Source organism: Poecilia formosa, unplaced genomic scaffold (genome assembly GCF_000485575.1).
Source record: "Poecilia formosa unplaced genomic scaffold, Poecilia_formosa-5.1.2 Scaffold221, whole genome shotgun sequence".
Taxonomy (NCBI): domain Eukaryota; kingdom Metazoa; phylum Chordata; class Actinopteri; order Cyprinodontiformes; family Poeciliidae; genus Poecilia; species Poecilia formosa.
The window spans coordinates 466,058-490,831 of NW_006800160.1; the positions used below are offsets into that span (position 1 = coordinate 466,058).

At 39.9% G+C, this 24,774-nt stretch overlaps 1 protein-coding gene across 3 annotated transcripts in view; it reads left to right on the top strand.

The window, feature by feature from the left end:
* Nucleotides 1–24,774, top strand: part of aff2 (AF4/FMR2 family, member 2) — a 167,044-nt gene that overhangs the window by 57,911 nt on the left and 84,359 nt on the right. For all 3 annotated transcript variants that reach the window (XM_016679805.1, XM_016679803.1, XM_016679804.1), the window contains exons 2-4: nucleotides 4,449–4,569; nucleotides 13,433–14,081; nucleotides 15,702–16,135. In XM_016679805.1, the coding sequence (XP_016535291.1) occupies nucleotides 4,449–4,569; nucleotides 13,433–14,081; nucleotides 15,702–16,135 (1,204 nt within the window). The remainder of the gene's footprint in view (nucleotides 1–4,448; nucleotides 4,570–13,432; nucleotides 14,082–15,701; nucleotides 16,136–24,774) is intronic.

Consider the following 24,774-nt stretch of genomic DNA (forward strand, 5'->3'; position numbering starts at 1 on the left):
ATAACGCACATGTCAACCAGCCAAGCCAGCGCAAGTAAAACGATCCCATCCACGTTCCCGGCGCGTAAACCCGCACACACACACACCTCGGCCCGTCAATCACTTCGTCTGGAATTCCCTCCGCTTGCTCGTCCTTTTCAACTCCTTCCCTCTTCGCGTTCCACCTCCCCTCTCCCCACCTTTCTTCTCCGTCTTTCATCATTCTGTTATTTTTCTTTCCTTTTAAAGAAACTGTCTGCTGCCCTGAAACTGGGTCTTTTTCCCTCCCTTGGGTACTCTATGTTTTTTTTTCTTCCTCCCTCTCTCTATTTCCTCTCGTTGCTTCGCTCTTCCTCCCTCCCACGCACATCTTGCTGATAGATTAAATGTTGAAGGCGAGGTCTTGTAGTGGAAAAGAGAAAATCTCTTTTAATTGCGCCGATCCCTAATTAGGCGGCCCGTCTTGTCTCCCAGCGGTGGATGTGATAAAACAGGAGGCCCCTTTCCCGGGTCAGCGGGTCGCCGCCTCGTGTTGTCACACACTCCCGCGCCTTATTTTTTTTCCTAGGGGGGAGTTCACCTTGTTGACGGTGTATGAATTTCTCGGTGGAGACTGAATGTTTGGTTGTGCGGCAGAAGGAGCGTTTTTGCTAAAAATACATGGTTATGTAAGGAAAGTTTCACCACCCTCTCTGTTCCCTGCAGGCCAGTCTCCTATGGTTCCAGTAGTTATTACATTTACTGCTTTCATATGTCTTTTAGTTGTGTGTGTGTGTGCGTGTCTGTGAGTTTTTCATCGCAAGAGACACACAATGGTGAACTGCTGAGTGTAATGTAGAAATCTGTGACAATTCAAAGCAAATTTAAACAGGAAGCTGGGAGTAGGAGTTGGCCGTATGGCCTTTGAATTTTATCGCAATATTTTGTGGTATTGTTATGATATTGATAAAAATGATGATAGAATACTATTTATTTCTTCCTCTTTAGGTAACTGTGTGGTTGTGACTGCATTTCATAGCGGCACAAACACTAATATTGTTCTTTATAAAACATTCCCATTTAAAATAGTTTTCTTCAGGCCACCGTTTACTTAAAGAAGTGTGATTTAAACTGCACGTAGGAACTGCATTTAATCCTGTTTTCAAATTTGCTTTTATTCATTTAGGGCTGTTGCAATAAGCGATAAAACAATTAATCACATGATAAATTAAAACAAGCTAAATGATTATTCCCAGAACTAGCTGTAACAACGGACCAGAGCGGCTTTTCTTTCAGAATCCACATGTGTTTTTCGTCGACCATCACCTCTGACTTGCATACTCACAGCATGATGCTGCCTCCACCGTGTTTCACCACGGGTATTTTGTGTCCCGAAAGCAATTGTCATGTGAATGCTGCTGCACCGTCTTGTCGCTCTGACTTCTGTTCATTTCTAAGTGCCTCTTTTAACATTATAAATTGTTCCAATTCATATCCATGTAATTAATTCTGTCTCTTTGCTCACAATGAGTGAAAACACTGCCTAATGTTCTTGGGAAATTAATTTTACCAAAATCAGATTGGACATTGATAAGACACGGATCGCCCTGAATTCCCTGCTAAGCCTTTTGTCGCGTGCTTTGTGTGTGACAAACACAAAAGCCTGTTTTTAGTGCAAGACCCCCACCGGTGCTTAAATAACACCAGTTCATTCTGTTTTGGAACAGAAAAATCTGTTTTTTTTTAGAAAACGACTTGAAGTGTGACTTTTGGAGAGCAACAACCAGGTGGAGTACCCGACAACCATGTTTATGTCCTGAGGTGGTTTTACTTTGGTTCTAACTCATTTAGCATGTAAATATTTGCATGTGAATGACAAAAGTTAAATTAATTAGACGCTGCATCAGTAGGGTGACCTTTAACCTCCTGAACTACTTGCAGCTGAAACCAGTAATTCACATACACCGAATATAAAGACACACATCTACTTATTATTCTCACTGTCTGAAGTGAAATTAAACCAAACTTCTCTTGTTTTAGCTCAGCTAGAATCACCTAAATTCTTTTTATTTGCTAAACACCACAATAATGACAGATGACAGATCAGAGATGTATTCATTAGTGTCTTCAAAAGCAATAGTTTACATACAGAATCATTACTATCTATCTAAACAATGAGGGAAAACCCAGATTATGGGGTCATTTCTTAGGAATCTTCTGATATTTTAACTGATACATTTAAGCAGACACACACCTGTGGATTTATTTAAACTCACAATATGATACGATACGATACAATACGATACGATACAATACGATCATTCGGAACAATTTCCAGATGTATAAAGGAGCCACATCCATCTGCTCAAACAATTATACACAAGCATAGCTGTGATTGAAATGTCCAAATGTGTCAATCGACCCAAGAACTAAAGCCGAAGACTTTTTAGAAGATTCTGCTGAAAGTGATAAAGCAGCTGGTGCTGACATGGACTGAAACGCCGCCCAGCGAGGAGGAAGCCATTACTCCAAAAGAACAGTGTCATGATTCAGGTTTTTGGTGAGGTGAGATGAGACGCAGGCAGGCCCAGGATGATGATGAAAATAATGAATTTTAATGATAAGTCCAAACAGAGACGGCACAGGGAACAGACTGACGACATAGAACACGACGAGGATCCGACACAGACAAAGACAACAGGTGGGGTTAAATACACAGGGAAGGTAATCAGGGAACTGGATACAGCTGGGAGCAAACAGGGAAGACAGATTCACAGGGGAAACTGGACTAACACAGAAAAACCTAAAAACTAACTACACAGAAAACACAGATCCTAATAAACAGCCTTCCTTGGATTAGACCTGTCCTGTGGTCCGATGAAACTAAAGTGAGACTGTTTGGAAATAATGACCATCATTACATTTGGGAGAAAAAATGTGATACCTGTAAGCCTGGCACCACCATCCCAACTGTGAAGTAGAACTAGAACTTCGTAAAGTCAGTATTAAGCAATTATTTACTTAAACCAGTCTCCTACATCTTGGTGAAAAGTTACTTGCAGGTTTATTTTTGTCTTATTTCAAATGTACTACGATGTTTGCACAAGAAACTAGACCAAAAACACACAAAGTTTTACCAGGTTTCGTGTTTTTGCAGTGAAAGTTGTTACAAAGTGGCTTAAGGACAACCAAGCCAGTGTTTTGGCATCACAAAGCCTTGTTATCAGTCTGATGGAGACGGCGTGTGTGAGTGAACCCTGACTCAGTTCCACTGGTTCTGTCAGGAGGAATGGGCCAGAACTCCAGCAAACCACTGTGAGAAGCTTCTGGAAGGAAACCCAAAACGTTTGACCCGAGTCTTTCAGTTCAAAGCCAGCGCTACCAAACACTGAGGAAATTTATTCCGATTTTGAAGGCATTAATAAATAAATCTCAAACATATTTTTCTCTCATCATTGTGATATTTAGCAAATGGAAATAATTTTGGTAATTCTACCTGACCTTAAAATTTTTTGATTTAACTTCATACAGTTTTTTAGTGGTTGTAAACGTCTCCTTTTTTCGTTTTAAAAAGTAGAACGTATTATGGCACATTTTCACTACCAGGGTTCCCCCTGTGCATTATAAGCCTGGCGGGCCACCAGGCTTTACTACAAAAAGCATTGCTTGTTATTTTTTTAAGATTTTATAATTGGTGTTCAGGTGTTAATCTTCCAATCTTTTAATAACACATTATCAAGTGACATTTAAAAATTTTCTGTCAACTTTAAACATTTTTTAACTCAAAAACACGACGGGCCGCTGGATGAATGACTGCCATGGCGTCCCAACCACCGGGCTTAGCAAGTTTTCTGGGGGAAACCTTGACAACTATCAACTCCTCTAAAAGTTCTCATTTGCTTAATCCATTCTTGGAGGTAAAAATACCAGCTGAGATATGGAACGAAGCTGCGGGGATGTGAACAGTCTTCTGGTGGTTGGCAGATGGAAATAAAATACGTCTAGACTCCCTTAAAAGCATTTTCGATTAAATTCCTCCCGAAAAAACCTTTCAGAAAAAGCCCCTTTCACATTAATTAAAAAATCCCCTCCAACACCTACTGACATGAAACTTTTTTCTGTCTGATTAAAGCCCAGCTGGCATTTAATCACAGGTCAAATGGCTCTGCAGGACTCGTGACTAGCTTTAACCGGCAGTGATGGAGGCGCCACTGCCAGGTGGACCGGCCACGTTTCACTCATTTTTTCACCACAATGAGCTGTTTATCGAAGATTATTATTCAAGTTTTTACTTTCAGGATACTTTGGACCTCCTGCCGGGCCTGACCTTTAGTCTCGTTATCGTCTCTCGTTGCCGTGTTTGAGTGGAATTTGAAGATTTTGTCAACCGGCGCCTCAAACATCAGCAACCCCGTTGTTTCTACGTTTACCCATAAATGCTGTGACAGAAAGGCTCATGCTAACAAGCTTCTGTTTTTATATCTTTGCAGCCATCTTGAGTCGGAGCGCAGCGCACTGAAGAGGAGAGAGTGGGAGAGGAGGAACCAGGAGGTTCAGCAAGATGAAGACTTGTTCTCAACCGGATTTAACCTCTTTGGAGAACCTTATAAAGTAAGAGCAAAAAATAAATAAATAAACGAAAAAACTATAAGCTGGCACAAGTTTAAGCACTCATTTAATCATCATGACCAAAAGCATCTATTTTGTGACAACATTGTGTGATACTTAAAATGCTAAAGAGTATATTACTGATTTATACGCATATTCTTACAACAGCAATTCAGCATATTTTTGACGAAATATTTCGTTAGAGAAACGATAGCATAAAAAAATTATGCATTTGGTGCTAGAGGGTTAAATATAATGATGCATTAGGGTTGTTATAAAAAGAAAGGAAAAAATTAGTAAATTTACACACAAACTCAAAGTTTTTTGGAAAAAAATGGGAGATTTCAGAGTTTCAAAAGTCAAAAATGTTAAACTTTTGAAATAGAAAATGTTTTGTTTGTTTTGTGTTTCTAACTGATATGTTTTTTTTAAAATAATTGCATATTTTTCTTCTTTTCCAAATGAAAATCTTACTATACAGCTCTGGAAAAAATTAGAAGACCACTTCAAATGACCAGTTTCTCTGATTTTACTTTTTATAGTTATATGTTTCAGTAAAATGAACATTGTTCTTTTATTCTATGAAGTACTGACAGCATGTCTCCAAAATTCAAAGCAAAAAATGTGTATTTATTAGCAGAAAATGAGAAATGGTCAAAATAACAAAAAAGATGCAGTGCTTTCAGACCTGAAATAATGCAAACAAGTTCATATTAATTTAGAAACAACTATACTAATGTTTTAACTCAGAGTTCAGAAATCAATATTTGGTTGAATAACCAGGAGGTTTTCAATAGGGTTCAGTGCAAAGGCTCTTCATTTTTTCCAGAGCTGTAGGTCATCTGAACTTATGTTAAGGGAACCAAACTCACTGCGATTGATAGGGGTGTTGACTGAAGGAGACCGAACCAAAATTAGCCTGAACAAAGTATTAGTTCAATGGTCGGCACACTTGCTTCACATATAAAGTAAAAGAAAGCAGGAAGAAACCTTAATCAGTTCTGACTTGTCATTAAATCACAGACACACACAACTGTATTAGTTAGCATGTTGCCTTAGAGTTTAAACACAAAATAAACACTTAAAATGTGTTTATGTTTTTATGTAGCTTGGCTTGTAGCTTGTAGCTAGCAACAGCTAGCATCACAACATCTTGGGTGTGGCGTTCAACCTGGGTTTAGCTTCATTCCCAGATTGGCTCTCTGACTCCAAATGAAACTCATCATTCAGGTTTGGGAGAATTTTGGGTTGTTTTGCTTCCACTGAGTTGAGCTAACGGTATCTGTACACTGACTTGCTAGTCTCAGCCACATGGGTAGCTACACATTACATTATAATGGTAATTTGTTTTAAATAACAGTCGCCTAAATGAAATTTCAAAAGTAAAACGTGTTCTGAACACAAATTTGAAGAATTTGAAGAATTTGAATTCTTCAAATTCTGTACATTTGAAGAATTAGTGTGTATCTGTTTAAATTTAAAGAATGAAAGGGAGCCTGAAGCTAAGACGGGCTACAAGCTAACCGCCATAAGTCTTCCTCATCCATGTCTCCAGCCTTTCTTAGCTGTATGACAGAGAGAGCTGCTTTTCCCACATGTGGTGCTCTCTTATTGCTGTCAGAGAGACAGGTTTATGCTGCTGATTTATCTCTGCTGGAGAAGAGCTGAACATACCTGACTCTAGAATTGAATTTAGGGGAAAGAGACCAAGTTTACAACACCTTAATCAATTAGGATAGGCTAGTCTCCTCCAAGAACGCGGCTCTGTGATTTAGGCTAATATAAAGCTGCTCTGCATGATGTAAATTATCATTCGAAAGAACTTATTATGGGTGACAAACAATAATGCGAGTCTTCTGTATTGTTTAAAGTAATTTGGTGGATGGGAAAGTAGATAACGTGACTGTTTTCTCATCCTCCTTTTCCCTGAGGCTAAAATCTGAAACAATTGTACACACAGTTGTATATTTATTATTTTCACATACCTTTTTTCCCCCTCTTCCCTTTCTTTAAGAAAATGTAAACCAGACATGCATGAAGTCCTCGGGCACTGTGCGGTCCCTCTGTGTAAAATTGATTTTGGCTTGTTAACTCTCATTAGCTTCCACCAGGCACTTCAACACTTGGTTAGACCAGAGCAGCTTTGAGTCTTGACAGCATTTGCGCTAACCTGCTGTGTCCAAACACAGAGGATAAGAGGGTTTCTTACCAAGATGCTCCTCGGGGTTCGGGGGTCAGTAGAAGCAAATGAGAGGTTGCTCTTCTGATAATGAATCCAATTCTAGGGGCCTCCACACTCCTAGTAATCGTTTCTAAGCCAATTAACAGTGAAGACGTAAGGTCAAGATCAGTGTGTACGAGGAGAGAGAGGAGGGTTGTGTGTGTGTGGCCTGGTCGGTGTGAGGTACCACTGCTGCATGCTAACGTCTGCAAATAAAATGAATTCCAGTCATTTGTACACAGGTAGGCTACGTTTCCATTCAGTTGTTATGCTAATTTTGAGCTAACTTTAAAAATGTTGCCAAAAAAAATAAATAAATAAATACAAATGGTGGGGTTCCCATCTACTGGTTTGGAGCGAATCATTCAGGCGTAATTGTGTGATTTCAGATGTTGACGTCACGCACGGCTGTACTAAACAAGAAGTAGAAGTAGAAAACTGGCATGGATCGCACGATTCAGAGAAATGGAGGGAAATTTCTGGGTCAAGATGTAATTGTTCTGTCATGGCAGCCAGCGTTGGCGATGCTGCGTCCTGTTCGCTATGTTGGAAACGGGGTTATGATAGTTTTAGGTTTTTCATTGTAGTTTAGTTTTGTTGTGACTGTTTGTCTAATTCAGTTAGTTTTAAGTAGCTCCTAGTATGTGTTTTACAGTTTTTAAAAGTTAAATATTTAGTGTCAGTTTACTTTTTTATTAGTTATTGTTGTAGTTTTAGTTTTTTCTTGGTTACTTTTTGGGTGCAGACTCCAAATGAATGACGTAAACTGCTTGTGTGAGGGGGAGAATCAATTTCACATCAGTTCAAAAGGCTAATAAATAAATTTATGAACATGAAAATAAAGGATATTACATCTATAATTTCAGCTTTAGTTAGTTTTATAAATGCACCATTTAGCTCCATTTAACACTGACCACTTCAAGCTATTGTAAAAACTTTTTTGTTTTTTTACAAAATTTGTGGAAGTTGTTTTGATGTTTCCATGTTTTCTGATCCGATACTTCAAATGGAAACACGGTCGGGTTTTGTACATCAAGATTTTTAACTCTTATCCAGTGACAGTGAGGAAGAGGTAGCCGCCACCATTTTCCTACTTCTCCTAGTTCATTTATGGACTTTTTAATAGGTTTTCTGACTAAAAGATTTTATTTATTTTTATCTCAACCAAATCTGCTGCTAATGGTGGACCAATCCGTCTTTTTCTGGCATGAAGAAATAACTAATCTAACCATGTGGATGTGAATAACAGATACATCATAGTCCTTTTTAACAACATTACTGATGTCAAAAGATACTTACAATTCAGATTGGAAAAATACTGTAATTACCAGGGGGGGATTGGATTTATAACATGGTAACTTTTAGCTCTTAGTAACACTAAGCCTAAATACCAAAGCCCTGAATTTTGGTATTAGATCTAATTTGCGGGAAGCCTTATTATTCAGTGAAGAGGCAGTTCCCTGGTAATACGCTGCTGCATAGAGGTTTTTAGGTTCCTCATTAATTACAGTCATTAGCTGAACAGGGAAGCTTTAATTGAAAAGACAATAATTCTGATAAAAGGGAACGGGTCACTGCATCATTCATAGGGGACAACTTGTTTACTCGTTTAATACGCCTGCTCTTTTTCAACCGTTTGAAGAAATGTCCGCACATTTCTCCAGTTTATACCTCGCTGCTCGCTATTTTCTTCTACTGATTTATTTACCACACCACACAGAAATTTCATTTTTTATTTTTATTTTTTTTTATGCTCACTTTGTTTGATCAATTCGCTGGTTTTTTGCCAAAGCCTGTTCCCGAGCAATTTTCTTCCCCCCCCCGCTCTGCATTTAAGTCCGAGCTCCTCTTTCATATCAGCTCGTTTTAGCTGTCGGATATTGGATTTGTGGAGCCCGAATGACCTCTGCTTTCTGATTTTATTTTTTGGTGGTTTGGGTTTTTTTAATCATGTGTCCGTCACATCTGTCTTTTTCTTCTCCTCTCTCTTCCAACGTTCATTCTCTCTGTCAGCTATTAGCTAATCCCTCTTCTAATCCTGTTAAGGAGCGTTATGCTGTTAGCAGCTATTTGGGATGATCTATTCACACACTCTTAAACACACACGCACACACACCGAAGTCATACATAGGTATTCATCCTCTCCCTCTCCTCTGTTTTCCATTTTACCTCTCTGTAAATGTGTTTTCTGTTCCTCTTCAGCCACCAGATCTTTTATTCATGAGCCTGAGATGGAGACGAGATGGGCTAATTTATTCACAGCTAACTTGGGCTCTCCACGGTGTGTAGTGTTTGTGCGAGTGTGTGCGCACAGCAGCGACTTCTGTTAGGGTTATTTGAATGCTTTCCCGTCGGTTCTGATGTGCATCGTCCGTAAATGCGTCTTGATAGTTTTCTTTCTTTCGTTTATTTGCGCGTTTGGAGGTTTTCTTGTTTTATTAGAGGCGAAACGATGCAAAGGAAAGACTTGATGGGACAGATTAATGATGTTTGTCGGCGTTCCGCCTTCTTGATTAGTTATTTTGAAATCTGTTTGGTGATATTTCACTCCTTCTATCTTGTTGTACCATTTTTAGAAGGATATTTATGGCCTTTATGTTTCAGGTAAAAAATAAAAATAAAAATAATTATTGACCTGCTGATCTGAGTTTTTGCCATTTGCAATTTATCTGTCCAAGCTACACTATAAAAATATTAAATAGTAAATATTTTTTCCACTATTGATTACTTTATTAGGAGTAGAGGTGATGTCACAATGAATGAAGCGCTGTTTTACTAGCTTTAGTGTTAGCACTGTTGGTAGGACTAGCAAAACTGAACTGTTGTCTATGAGTGCTGACCTAGAGAAGACAGAAAATAACTCTGAGATTCCCAAAAGACTTCCTACACTTCCAAATCCAGCGCCTTTAATGGCTGGCTGAGGTTGAAAAGCAAACAGATAAAATGGGTCGACAGTGTGTGAGCACGCTACTCTCTGTACAACATTCAGAAATTACAATTTCCTTTTAAGCAACTTACAGTATTGTTTAGCTTCTGCGACGTCGCTTTCAAAAATCTCACAAATACTGACAGTTTTTGGTTGTCGTCTCACAGTAACAACTTCCAAACTGAAGAGTGTTGTGGTCAGTGCCAGTTCAAGTTTCTTCTTCAAATCAAGTGTCACAGGTTTATGCAGCAAAAATCTTCATTTGTGCCTCTGTCACTTTAAAGATATTACTGAATATTTCCAGAGGTCATCAAAGGTCAAAACAACCCCCTTCTCCACCCTCACACACACTTACAAAATCAAGCAAATTTGGCATCAATCAACTGTGCTTTAAAAAGTTTAGCTGCACAAACCAGATTTTGGGCTCGGTGCTAATCTCTGGTGACCTCTGGAAACTTTTTTCTTTTGTAAAATTTGAAAGATTATAACAGCACAAACAGTTTTGTTGCTGCACAAACATTTGACACCATTTCCATTCAACGTGAAGAGGGCAAGAAGGTCAACTTCCCTCAGGTCATTTTTGAGTTTGGACCTTGTAGGTCACCAGTCAGAGCCAAGAAAAGTGAAAATTTGTTAGTCGTAGTTTTCCCCCATTAATTGCCTTTATTTTATTTTTTCTCAGTTAGCGAAGATGTTTTCTCAGTTTCAGATTTAGCTATTTTGTTAGTTGTAGTTTAATCTAATAACCTTACTTGGTTCTTGATTTGTTTTCTTTCCACTGAGTGTATTTACAGTTTTTTTTAAGAAAGTGGCATGGTCAGTTCAAGACTAAATTGCTTTTACAAACTAATCTGCCAGTATTGGTGAAGATTGGTCACCATGGTGTAAACAAAATAAATCCAAATGCGCATGATTACACTCCCTCCCCCCCATCTCACGGTACCATCACGACAAAGTCCAATACGTCCATTACTTTGGCTGTTCACCAAACCATTACCATTATCAAACTATTACAGACGTCCTCATTATCCTCAGTTATGTGCTAATGTGCAAAACGTCTCATTTTTACAAACAGAACAAATACAAAAAAAGGCCTGCCAAACACGCGGGCTAACGGTGCGGTGCAAGCGTCGTTACCATGGTTTTCTCCCTCTCTCTCGCTGTCGCTCCGTGCAGATCCGCTCGTTTTCCGCCGAGGCATGTTAAAACCAGAACACTTTGTTATTTCAGCTCCACCTGGCTCATAAAACTCATGTCAGAACAATTGCTTGGTGAAAACAGAAACTTGTGATCACCATGAAACGCAGCTTAAATGGCCCTCTATTACAGCCAATAGTGCCATGGTGTTATGATCATTCGTAATGTTGTGAAGTGTTTGCTGTAACACACACACACACACACACACTTAGAATTCCCTCCTCAGCAATGAGCCCTCTCCATGGATCATTGCATGTTATTACTCTATTATTTGGTTATTGACTGAAGCCGTTTGCATTGGAACAACAAAACCGCACGCTCAAACGCTCACCTCGAGGAAGAACAACCATCGACATATCAGTCTTTAATTGTCCCTTCTTCTCTCGCCTCAGAGATCTAAACAGATGATTTAAATTCATCTTTAAATGTATTAATCTTCTTACGGCTTTCTCCTCCCTTTAATTCTCCAAATAAATACGATTTTACTTCTTACCAGCTTTGCTCCGACTCAACACGCCGCGTCCCTGTTAGCGCCGTGGTAATTGGGCCGTCAGCAGCCTCGGCCTTCTGACTGAGAAATTCTATTGACCAGATTGCTAATCAGATGTGCAATAAAATTACTGGACGGCATTTCGCATTGATCTTGCTCACTGGTCCCATTGTTCCACGTTTGTCTGTAATTCACGATGAAATGTCAGCCGTGCGTCGGTTTGCTGTAGGTCTTGCATAATTCAGATCCGGCTGATGAATGGTGTCGGCTTTACGGCTCGTTGTTCAGGCTGAAAACTTGTCACGTATTTATTGCTTCCTCTGGTAAAGATGTGTTAAAAGTAAGGTTGCTTCAACCTTACTTTTTAATTTCCAGAAAACTTGTTCAAATACATTAAGGGAGCAGTGTTATGTAAAATCAATCAGGCATGTATGAGAAATCCTTTAAGCTCTATGGCAACCATTCAGCTGTCCAAACGCCTGTGTGGACCTAGCTCCGCCTCTGAGGATGTAGCTCCTCCTTGGAATTTCAGTTTCCAAGTTTCCACCTCACAGAGCAGTTCTGCCCATCACTCCCCACTCAGACTAGCCAGCAGCAATCAGCAAACACTTGATATTAGCAAATCAACGAAAGAAAGAAAACGATCAAGACGCATAGCACTTCAGAGCTATGGTTAAAACTTTGTTAAAGGGTTAATAGAGGAGTCATGTTGTAATAACTTCCTGAAGGCAGAGTTTCAGAAAGAGCACGAGCTTCTTAAAGAGACAGAGGCCCAATTTCAAGGTGTTGTATTTGATAAATAAAGCATTTTTATAACAACTAAAGGTGACAGTTACTTGGTTGTGCTATAAAATGGCACAATGTGATCACAAGGTTGTGTGGTATGTAATGTGTGTCTGGAAAATACATGCTACTGCACGTTTAAAGTATAGTCATATTAGTAAAAACATTGTCATACCCTGCCACATGTGGGCACCCATCTTCTTTATATGGTATTCCTGAAATGCCAAATATAGGACATGCTAAAAAATACCAAATAAAATCAGTATGCTTTCATGGGCCCAACACTGAAAAAAAAAAAGTCAAACATATCAACCTATCATTTTTTATGGTTGTATACATCAACTATTAAAGTTTATTGGTGCTATTTTGTGTCATAATTCCTATAATGATAAAAAAAAATGTTCCCTCAATAACAGTAAACGTTACAATAACTGATCCTAGTTTCATTTGGCTGAAGCTCACAGATCCCAGTAAAGTGAACCAAACTCCACATTGTGATGGTGAGGTGGAGAAGCTGTTTTCTTTCCTTATCATGGAGACTTGGTGATTACTTACAACAGTTCTCTACCAATAAACTTTAGAAATGGATCTTGGTTTCCTCAAAAGTGGCTCGTGGTTAACAGAAGCAGTCTTCTGCGTGACATCTTATTTATGCCGTGTGGTATGGTAATCGCCAAGTCTTGGCATAGTAATTAGACGTTCCAACTTAAAAAAAAAATGCAAACCATACAATACAGTTTTTGCACACAGTTACCAGTTGTGGGACTTTATTTTCCTCTTTCTTTGGCCCAAGAAGAACTGCTGCCACTAGTGCTGATTTTTTTTTCTTTCTTTAGGGAATCTGTCACTGACACTAAATGAGCTGTTAGGCTATTCTTGGGCACCTCTCAGCATTTCTGATTGCAGGTAGGCTGCTATAGGATGACATATAAGTAAAGGCAGGACTGTCCTCCAAACAGTGACTGGCTGAGAATGTGGGGTCAGGGTAATAATGACTCCTACCCCATTAATTTCACAGCTTCAGCCCGGGATGGGGCCTCTTAAAGGTGGCATTATTTAATTAATCATCTCCTCCGGAAGGCCGGTCAGTGGTCACCCTATCTATCTCTCACTATTCCTTTCCAGATGAGTAAAGAGGGCTGTTCATCAAGTCTGGTAAAAAGGAGAAATGGAAGACTTAATTAATGTCCTTTTTCTTCTCCCTCCCTCTGTCCTTTTTCCTTCTTCCTTTTTTTTCCTTCCCTGTCAGACTAATAAGGGCGATGCGTTGGCCAACCGAGTCCAGAACACCCTGGGCTCCTACGAAGAAATGAAAGACCTGCTAACCAGCCACTCCAACCAGAGCCACTTGGTGGGAATCCCCAAAGGCAGCGCCGCGAGCAACAACCAGCAGCAAGCGGCGGGCTCCTCCACCACCGACAGATCAGCCACAGAGTCTCAGCTGTTCAACGAGGCCTTGAGAGGAGCAGCAGCCGGTGGAGGAGGAGGAGCAGAGGGAAGCGGGGAAAAGAGGACGGGAAGCGGCGCGCTGTCGTCGGCCTCCATGCAGCCGCCTGCCGTCGTCACGTCGTTATCGAACGCGGCGGCGGCCCCACACCAGAACGCGAAGAAGTCGAGGAGCTCCATGGAATGGTCGAAGGGAGGCCAAGCGACGGGCCTGGTTGTAGGGTCAGGGGCGCCGGGGCAGAACGGACAGGGGCAGGTCCCTGCGGCCGCCGCGGCCAGCCGGGGCAAAATGGCTCTTTTAGAGGAACAGCAGCTGCAAAGGCACGAGGAGCTGTTCAGCTCTCTCAAAGATGAACTGGGTCTGAAAGAGGAATCAAGCCCTTCTTCCTCGTCTTCATCCTCTTCCTCGTCCTCTTCCAGAAGGCATTCGTCCAAAAGCCATTCCCTACCAGGTAAATGTGATGCAACGTGCCTCAAAAGGAATTGCTACTCTGATTCTGTTGCATTCAAGAGTCTTTTAGTTTTATGTTGTATATGCACATTTAATGTCGGATGGTTTTATACTGCAGAAATTAATGGACTGTTGGCTTTTATCAGTGTTGTAAAGATATAAACATTGAAAGATACTGTATATGTGTACCTTACTGCATAAAATCTTTCCATACTAAACATCATAATAATTCAGGTCTGCTATATTGTTGCCATTGGCATGTGAGTCCTTTAGCGTGTCGACATACCTCGGTACGTTCATGAACACGAGGCTCTTGGGTCTTGCGGACAAGCAGACCGGAACAGTTTCAAAGCCTGTGGCCATTAACAAAATTAAAGTCGGATCGGAGCTTCCTGTGGATTCTAAGGGTGGATCACACCAGCTCTGTCTGGTCCGCTTCATAGTTCATTTACCTAGAAAGTTTGGTTTGTTTAGGGAGATGTGAATGTGCAAGCGGACCAAAAAAGTCGACTCTCTCTAAAAACATAAGTTTCTGTTCGGTTAAAATGTACAAAGCAAACCAGAGACCGCTCCAAACGCAGGAGGCAGACTAAACCAGAGGGCATACTGGGTAAATACAACCTAAACAAACATGTGAGTCTAAAGCTAATTGTTCACGGCCTTTTACCAACGACTACAGAGAAATCCTACAACTGTTAAAATTTGACGTCACGCCGTTTTTGTTTACATTTTGTGAAGGAGAAAGTTGCGCTTGGTGTCTTCTTCTTGGTGCAGCGCCACCACAGGCCAGGAGGGGAACAGGTTTTTCAAAACTGGTTTGGTTTTAGCATCAGCTGAAAAAGTAACCAATGTTGTAGTCTGACCGACTATCAGGTGTGAAAACTCCCCTAAACTAAAGGTCTGCTTCATGTTTTGAATTTTTTGATACACTTAATCAAATGTAGTTCAAAATCTGAAATACCTGGAAAACACAGAAAGGCCATTTTTACCATAGAATTCAACAAATGGAAATCGCAACATACGAAGTATTGAAACCTGAACAGAAATGTTCTACAGCGATTACGTATTCTTAAAAGCAAACGTTACATTTATAAAACCTTTTTGTATTTGTTTAAAAAAATGTAGTGTTTAGTTTCTCTAAAAATATTGCTACAATCTTGTCCAGTCTTCTTCTTGTGAAACCAACGTTATCTTTTGAACTTGATGAAATCATTTCAACCCAAATCAAGAGGTTTTGTTGTTTTATTAATTAACTCTTAGGGTTGCTTTTCTCAAATCAAGGAAAGCTTTTACAGATGTGTCTGATTATAGGTGTAAAATACAAAACATTTTATATCAAAATTCATAATTTGTTGTTTTTTTATCCTTGCCTGAGTCACGAAGGCTGATTAAATGATTGTAGTAAAATTTTGAAGGGTTCCAATGATTCAGACCTTCTTGGTAAAAATGATTAAAATTAGCATTTATTACATAACCAGATAATAAGGTTGATTTTGAAACCTCAAAACATCTTAATTCTTTTCAATTTGATTGGCTGTACTGATCTTACTGATCTCTGACAATGAGCTGTTGGTAGGGTTTATTGTTCTCAGGTGGTTTCTTTTTCTTCTTTCTCTTACAGATGGAGGCAACTTTCGGTCCTCCACTGTAGACGGTTGCCACTTTAAGTCTTCCTCCAGCGTGGAAAATGGTGGATCTTTCAAAACCTCCCCGTTCGAAAACGAAACAAGTTCTCACCTTTCTTTGTCCTCCTCCCCACTGGCTTCCACCTCGGTTCTGACAACTCCCACGCCCGGTCTGACCACCCCCACGTCTGGACTGACCACGCCCACTTTCCCACCCGGCTGCCTGTCGGGGAAGCCGATCGCTGTTCAGCAGAAGCCCACTGCGTACGTTCGCCCAATGGACGGCCAGGACCAGGCGCCGAGTGACTCCCCGCAGCTTAAGCCCCCTCCGGTGGCAACAGAGGGGTTTAGCAGCAGCCAATCTTTTGGAGGAACGTCTGGAAACGTGAAGAACAAACTGCCAAAACTGAACCTCAGCCACACAGGAGAGGTAAGAATTCAGAGTTGGTTACAGTTGGTGCATTGACTTTAAAAGAGTCTATAGACTGAGTCAAATCATCTTTTTTTTTTTTTTTTTTTTACTGAAAAAGCAAATGAAAAACTTTTACTTTGAAGAACAAAGTAAAATCAGCGGGCTCTCTGGTCTGCTAGTTTTAATATTTAGGATTTATTTTTTAGTATACTATAAATAATCTGTCAGTAAAATAGTAGGACAGAACAAAACTGAAGCCCCTGACTGAATTGACATGTTGCCAATCACCCAGAAGCTTCAACAGAGCACGTTACAGGGCATTCACTAAGCAACCTGTGGTTCCTGGATGGGCTTTAATGAATTTACAGGACAGCTTTGAGACTGATGATTGATCGTTGATTAGCTTTCTAATTTTGTCTGTCTACTTTTCTGTTAGCTTCATTTAGAACTATCTAATCTAATTGTTCTTTAGATTAAAATGAGTTTCAATTGATTGACCAATAACGTTAGCTTAGACCGTCTTTTAGTGTTGTAGTTTGGCTTAAGGATGGCCAATATATACAGAAACAAAGGTGGCGGGGCCATACTAAAACAGGAAAAACAAACGATTCTAACAGAGTCTGGAGTGGGATATAAAATGATTTTTATGTGGTTCTGTTTTGAAATATAAACACTTGACAAGCTGCTGAAGTTTCACCTTAATAGCAGTCACTCTGCATTATGGTGCAGCGTCAACTTCTCAATTAAAAATGACTGATTTGCTAAGAAGGCGAGGATGTGTTGACAGAAAAGCGAAGGGCATAACATAATCAAAAAAAAATCATGATGCCAATTTGTGTTGCCCTTTATGTTAAGGAAAGCCGGTTGATCCTCTTGATTCAAGAGAAAACTCTGACTTTTAAGAAAATGGCTGCTCATTGACCGATAAGATCAATCAACTTTAGATTAATTCAAAAATCGATAACTTCCATGCCTAGAACCCTATACTGGGTCTTTGGAATCTTTTGCTCTTGGCAACCTGTTGCACAAGGATAAGGTTTTCCCATTTCTTTAGTTGCACATGCAACATTGGAAAAAAAAACAACAGGTCATTTCCAAAGAGATCCTTTCAGACTTGACAAATCTCATTGTACATCCTTAAAATATTTGACAGGCCAAGTGAAACAAATTTATGCGAGACCTGAAAGGTTTTCTACAGATAGATGGTAGGGAAGCAAGCCAGTGTTTCTGGGACAGACTACTATAAATTAGGTGACTTAAGAGCCAATTCAAAAATGTGTTTAGTCTTTTCATGCCTGAAGCCATAAGTGAGACGCATTGGGCAGGTGCAAGTGAACAAGCAGCAGAAGAAAAATAATCTGGAGATACTTGATCAACTCTACTTTAGAAGAGTATATTTTTAAAACTAATTAGGCAAGTGTTATTTTCAGTACTGAAATTACAAACAGCTATCGTAGAAGATCAACATTAAAATCAGTCATCTCTGATACTGGCGGCCATTTTCTTAAAAGTCCGAGTTTTCTCTTGAATTAAGAGGGTCAACCAGGTTTCCTTAACAAAAAGGATGACACAAAGTGGCATCATGATTTTTTTAAATTTTGTTACAGTTTTTCTGGATTATGCCCTTCGCTTTTTTGTCAACATGTCCTCGCCTTCGTAGCAAATCAGTCATTTTTAATTGAGAAGTTGACGCTGCACCGTAATGCCTAGTGAGTGCTGTTAAGGTGAAACTATTCCTGCTAAAACAGACCTCAGAGCAAGCTAAACTCCCCATATACCAGAATACTTCAGGCAGAGGTCTGATGACAGGTACAGTCTGTGCTCTGAAATGAGGACGAAATTTAAAGCCCCTTCACTCTGGATTTACACTACTACTGCTCTGCAGTCCAACTCCATAACCGTTCAAATGTGGCTCGAATGCTCCAAGTCTAGAAACATTACTTCCAGTGGGAAGGCAATAATTCTCTCAGTACTCACCAAATATGCCTCCCCCTCAGCTACTTTCCTGACCATCCTTCAGTAATGCTATCCCCAGCTGATCTCAAGGCTCTCTTTACAACATGCAATATATATACATTATATGTGTATTTGCAGACTTTGAGACTTCTCTTTAAGGGCAATGACAAAAACCTTTTGCATACAACCTGTAGCTTCAAAAATAATTTGCTATCTTTGGCCAACCAGACTGTGCAATATGGAGTTGTGAGCGTCGCTTCACAACTCAAAGCCCTATGAAGCCGTGTTTACTATTGAGGCTGTGTGTGTGGATTGTTTGCTTCAGCAGCTTGTCTAAGTGGTTTTACACTTGAACACGCTGAAAAGCGGTGCCATGTAAAATAGATCGAATCCAACTGTCTAACCACCGTCAGTACTGAGTTGGCTTAGAAGAGTTAGAAATAGTTGATTTCTATTAGCTGTGTTTCCATTGACCATGAAGTTGCACAATTTCCATCCATCCATTTTCTTTACACCCTTGTCCTTTAGTGGGGTCGGGAGGGGTACTGGTGTCTATCTCCAGCTAACGTTCCGGGTGAGAGGCGGGGTCACCCTGGACAGGTTGCCAGTCTGTCGCAGGGCAACACAGAGACACACAACCATGAATACACACACTCACACCTAGGGGCAATTTGGAGAGGCCAATTAACCTGACAGGCATGTTTTTGGACTGTGGGAGGAAACCAGGGTACCCAGAGAAAACCCACGCATGCACAGGGAGAACATGCAAACTCTATTGCACAATTTGACATTTCAAAAATAAATTGTCTTCATGGAAACACGGCAACTTTGAAAAAACTTGTGTTTCAATAGAGAGTTTTGGCGCTCTTTTTTTTTAGCAAAACCGCAATGGAATCCTTTTTTTTCCTTCAACCAAACGTTGCCACTCAACAACAAAAATAAAACAGTCTGTTTCTCTTCAGATTTGATTTTTGTTTCATGGATCTTTTGGAAGCGTTACCCAGCGTTCAGTAAAGGAACGCAGAACTCCATGATCAAGCACCTTAAACAACCAACCAAGATCCACTTTGCCTGGATGTAAACAAATTATTAGCAAGTTTACAAATATGTCATTCACATTCACATCTTAGTGCTAATTTATAATCTGTTTATCATTTGACACCCAATTATAAATTCAAATTAAAGACTTAAAAAAAACACAGTAATACAGACATTTTCATGGTGCAGGAACAGACTCCTCCTAATTTAACCCCTTCAATTATTCATGAGCATCTGCTTTAGCTGGTTAACAGTGACACATACTGTCAGTCTGCTTCTGATGTCACAAGTCCTGAGCGCATGTTTGCATTTTTTTAGACTCACACCCCCCACCCCCACGTATTGTCTATCCATCTCTGCATCTCTTTCTCTCTCTCTTTCTTTTTTCTTTCTTCCCCTCTTGAAGCAGCAGGAGATGCAGGTTTTGATGATGATGCTCCTGTATGCGGGTGTGTGTGTCTGTGTGTGTGTGCTGCGTGAGACTCGTTGACAGGCGAGCAACCATCCATATCGAGAAAGCCAGCTGTTCTTATGCTTTGATAGGACATATCTTTGTGTGTGTGTGCGTGTGCGTGTGTGTGTGTGTGTGCATCACTGTAAATGAGCCTGAGCTGGAGCTCGGAGCATATGGCACTAAGAGGGAGATGGAAGGACAAACGGCGGAGGAAGACGAGGGGAATTGAAACATAGTTTACTTTCATGGCCACAAGTGTTTCTGGACGCTTCGTGGCGTCAAAAACTTCCGAGGGAAGGTGTTGGACTCGATTTGCACTGAAGGTGAAGGGAAGGAGATGAGGAAGAGAGAGAAAGACAATGACTGGCTGATTACGGCACCTTATCATGGCTGTATTTGTTCTAGTTAGATGAGTTCCTGGATGCGTTCTGCAGCTTAAATAGCAAAAGAGCAGCATGTCGCAGGACAGGGCTTTGTGAACCAGAAACAGATGGGACACTTCAATTGCTTCTGCTTCATGCGTCGTCTCTGTAAACAGAAGTGAAATGTAAAGAGGTGAATTAAATGTTCAGACAGTCAGGGAAATTTTAATATTAGACTAAGGGTGTTTTCACACCTGATAGTCCAGTAGACTATCAAGCAATGTTTGTTGCATTTTCACCAGGTGTGGTGAAAATGCACCACACCTGGTGCATTTTCACCAGGTGTGAAAATGCACCACACCTGGTGGTGTGGTGCACCACACCACCAGGTGTGGCGCTTTCACACGCTTTTGACACACGCTGTGTCAAAAGCGTGTGAAAGCGCTTTTGACACAGCGCTTTCACACAGCGCTGTGTCAAAAAAATCTAATAGTTTGAAAAATCTGTTCCCCTCCTCGCCTGTGGGGGTGCTGCATCAAGAGCCACTGAAGGAAACAACACAAAACCTCTTCCCCTCCTTGTATTGTCACATGGTGATGTCCATGTGACAATATCTTATTTAAATGAATAAAAATCTATACTTTCAAACATTAACCTGAAGTGCATTTGGATTCTGCAGCCGACTGATGATGCAACGCACACCAGACATTCTTGAACTGAATGACTCAAAACATATACCAAAAGAAAGGTTTGAAGTGGCCTAGTCCAAGACTGGATCCAAATAACATACTGTGGTATGACCTTAAACAAACTGTTCTCAAAATCTCCTCTTTGTGTCTGAATGTAAACAACTATGCAGCTAATGATAATGAGTCAGCAACAAGGCAGTTCAAAGGGCTTTTCATCGTAAGATAAAAACGTAATACAGTAACCAGTTATGAAACAAGCAATAAACATTACATTTTGTCAAATACCATTATATAAATCAAGAATAATCATCAAAAATACATAAAATATATTGATTAATGTTCCAATCGTTATTAATCAAATACCAAAAAACCCCAAAACAAAACAAAAAACAACCAAAGAAGACACAACCAGTCAATAGGTTAATTACTGTTTCATAGGGACCCAGGACGGTTCTGATAGCGTTAATTATTGAAAACATAATTCAGCTAAAGCTTTTACTCAGGTTATATCTGTCTGGTTTTAAGATTTGTTTGGTGTTCTGTAACACTGATGAGTGACAAAAAAGCAAAAAGAAAAATAGAAAAACCCTCAAATTTGTCTTATTAAAGATGCAAGGATTAAGTTAGAGACTCTAACTTGTACCTCTGGTAGTCCTAAGAGTCCCAAACGCTCCGATGTTTTGTATAATGTTTTCTAATTGAGTCAGGCGCTACAAATGGGTTTTAAACACTCGATATGTGCCTCGCAGTTCTGCTGTTGAGTGTGCTGTCAGTGTGTTTTTGTGTGACCAAGCGTGTGCAATAAGGCTTTAAACTGCTGTGGAAGCTTTCTCTTAGCGCCATAGGATTATTGATCGGGGACCTTTATTCCTGAGTGTATGGGAGAGTGTGTATGTGATAGAGCGAGAGTGGAAAGCAGACTGATAACAGTATTGATTGTTTCCTAACGGTTACAGTAGCCTTGAATTCTCTTCAATGAGGATGGAGACACACACGCACACAAACACACACACACACACGCTCAGACATACATATCTGTTGAGTGAAGGATTTTTCTCCAGCTGCAGCTGTTCTAATGCGGTGATGTCCGCTGTAGCTCCAGAACATTAACAAGTGAGCAACTAAATGTGTTGCATATGAGACTAAAACATAACACCCGGTGCTTTCACTTTCTAGCTGAACCAGTCTGACTGAATGTAATATAAAAGAAATAATAAGCTGAAATCTAGTGGAGTTGAATGAATTCAGGGTATCCCGCATCTTTAAATAGTCTTAAATTCATTTATCTAAAATTAAGGCTGTAAAAAGTCTTAAATTCATAAGACTAGCATATTAGTCTTGTGTATGTTTTCTGGCTTTACTTTTCTGAGTCGGGCACCAACTAGGCCGGTCACGATAACAAATTTTGCTGGATGATAAATTGTCCCAGAAGTTATTGCGATAAACGATAATATTGTTGCTTTGAGACAATTTTCAAGCAATATAAAGGTAAAGGCATAATGATGCAAGAGCACATTCTCAAAGATGAATAAACTTTAAATTCTAATGAACATTCAATACTGGAACTGGAAGACATTTTAAATAAGCAAAGTAAGCAACAGAGAAAACAAATAAAATGAATTATGAATTGTTTGTAAACAAAACTGTCCTTCAAAAAAAAAACAAAAACAGCTGTTTGAGTCCCAAGCACCAAACTGAAGACGTTTGTCATCCAGTTCTTGGTAGAAAACGATAAATCATACAATTAAAATCATCAAACTTGTTTTAATTTATCATGCGATTAATTGATTTATTGATTCTTGTGACAGGTCTAGCACCGACATCTTCATTGCGTTCTGTAGCTTGAGGCGGTTGAGGATACCGCTAACTAGCGCCATGCTGAATTATGAATACATCTCATCTAAGTGATTGCATCCATCGCCATCATGATTTCTTCTTGATGAAGAAGCTTATTCATGTGTGATTTTAATTTCCTTTTATATTTAATCGAAAAACAGCAGTTGTGAAATTGTTTTTTCAACTTTAGATTTGCACACATTTGCAATGGAAACCCAGCTAATGTGACTGATCAGACGAGAGAAACGTGAACTGCCGCGAAAATACTAACTGACATTAAACTTCTTATTTGTAAGAGAACAAGTTTAACGCATAACTCAGAAAAGCAAAATCTGAAAAATAAAAACAAAACACAGTAACTCTCCCCTCTAACATCAGAGCTTTCATCAAAGTGTTCGGCGGCTCGCGCTGTTCGCTGCGTTCACATTCAGGTGAGCAACACTCCAGTCAAACGGATGTGTATGTACATTTGTTAAACCCTGCCAGCAGTCTAGCGAAGAGGTAAACATGGAGGTGACAGGTGACATTTCCAACAGTGCCCGTGACAAGTTTCATTTACATGTAGTTCAAAGTATGGGGCTGATGTAATTTCACACTGATTTGGAGGCGTGCTGCGGTGTTTTCCGTCAGCCGCGTGCGCGGGAACACGCGGCGCCTCCCCACTAATGTAGCGGTAAATAAGAAGCAGGCTAGACTAAGACCTTCAGTCAGTAATCACTGGGAGGGGAGTGCTAACCAAATCATCTCTGCTCTCAGAGAAAGCATTCATGTATGCCTTTTTGAATGAAAAGATTCAGCCTTTATATAGCCCACTGGCTGGATGAAAGGAAAGCAGTAATACACACATTAATAACACCAGATGTCAGGCTGTGAAGAGAGCCGGGCAGGAGACCAACTTCCCAGGATACTTCAGCTGCTTTACCTTTAAAGCAGCTTTACCTGCCATTGTTATGTACAGTTGAAAATAACATATTATAAGATATTTACGCCTTATAAATATCTGAAATAGACTCACAGACAGACTTTAAATCAAATTCATCCATCTCCTGTTTTAGGTCAAAAATATGTCAATTTACAAATTGATTTGAGAATTATTTGAGAGAACTTTTGATCATTCTGGCAATTTCAAGAGTTTACATATAGCAAAGTAGTATTTACTATTATATCTTTTAAATGTTAAGACTTGATCCTGACAGAACTGCCGTAACTGACTTAGGTTTATATCTTGCACCTCTTCAGATCTGCTGACTGGTTTTATGTGGATCTGAGATCAACTTTGTTCTTTGAGGGTTTTGGTTGCGTCCATTTGAAAGATCTCTTGTGTCCAAACTTCAACTTCCTGGCTGTTCTGTCCTGAGATGTCGCTTTAAGATTTCTACATGTGTATTTTTCATAATGCTGTATCTAAAAGGACAGAATTATGGGCATTCTTTTGAATTTAAAGAAGACAAAAAATAGAAAAGTTACTTGTTTCGTCTTACTTCAAGTAAACTGAGATGTTTGCGCTAGAAACTAGATCAAAAATACTTGCTGAGATCTTCTATTTTTGCAGTGTAAGCCTATCAGACCCAAAACAGGAAACGGTTGAGTTTGTAGCAGAGAAACATTTATAATCTGAAGGACTTGGTCCTGGACAACAGACAAGGAAACCAGTGTTACAGAGCATTATTTCTTTAGAATAACCAAAAATGGGAGGGAATTATATATTTTGTAGTTTTGCTCTTATGCTCTTAAGCATAAGAGTTTATGCTCTTATGTTTAGTTCCTGAGTTACATTAGTGGCACGGGTGAGACTGCCACAGACGCCTGAGAGAAAACATGCTATTGGATCACCTAAAGGTGGCAAATGATGCAATTTGCTCACTCTCAGATTTATGGGCTGCATAAAGCATCTCTGATGCTGCTCGGCTCGTTCATTTCAGCAACAGCTGCGCTGATTTATTGGCAAGTTCTTGTCAAGTCACTCCACTTAAATCCTTCTGCTGCGGTTAAAAGCAGCAGTTATGACAACGATTAGCCCCAAGGTTAAACATTTTAGCATGTGGCTAACTTTTCTGCCTACCTAAGCGGTCATTAGCCACCTTGCTAAATCGAGGCGATGTTTTGAAGCCGCAAAACTTTCTCACCATTACAGATCTGCCTTTCTAACCTCAAACAGTAAAGGAAGGAACTCAGCCACTTCCTGAGAACAATGAGGTTGCTAATATGCTAACACCTTTGTCAACCAGGATAAAACTCCTTGATATCAAAGATTTCTTTTAAAATAGTGTCCTGACAAACAGTTAGTTAAAACTGTTCAATATCAGTAACATTATTAAATAA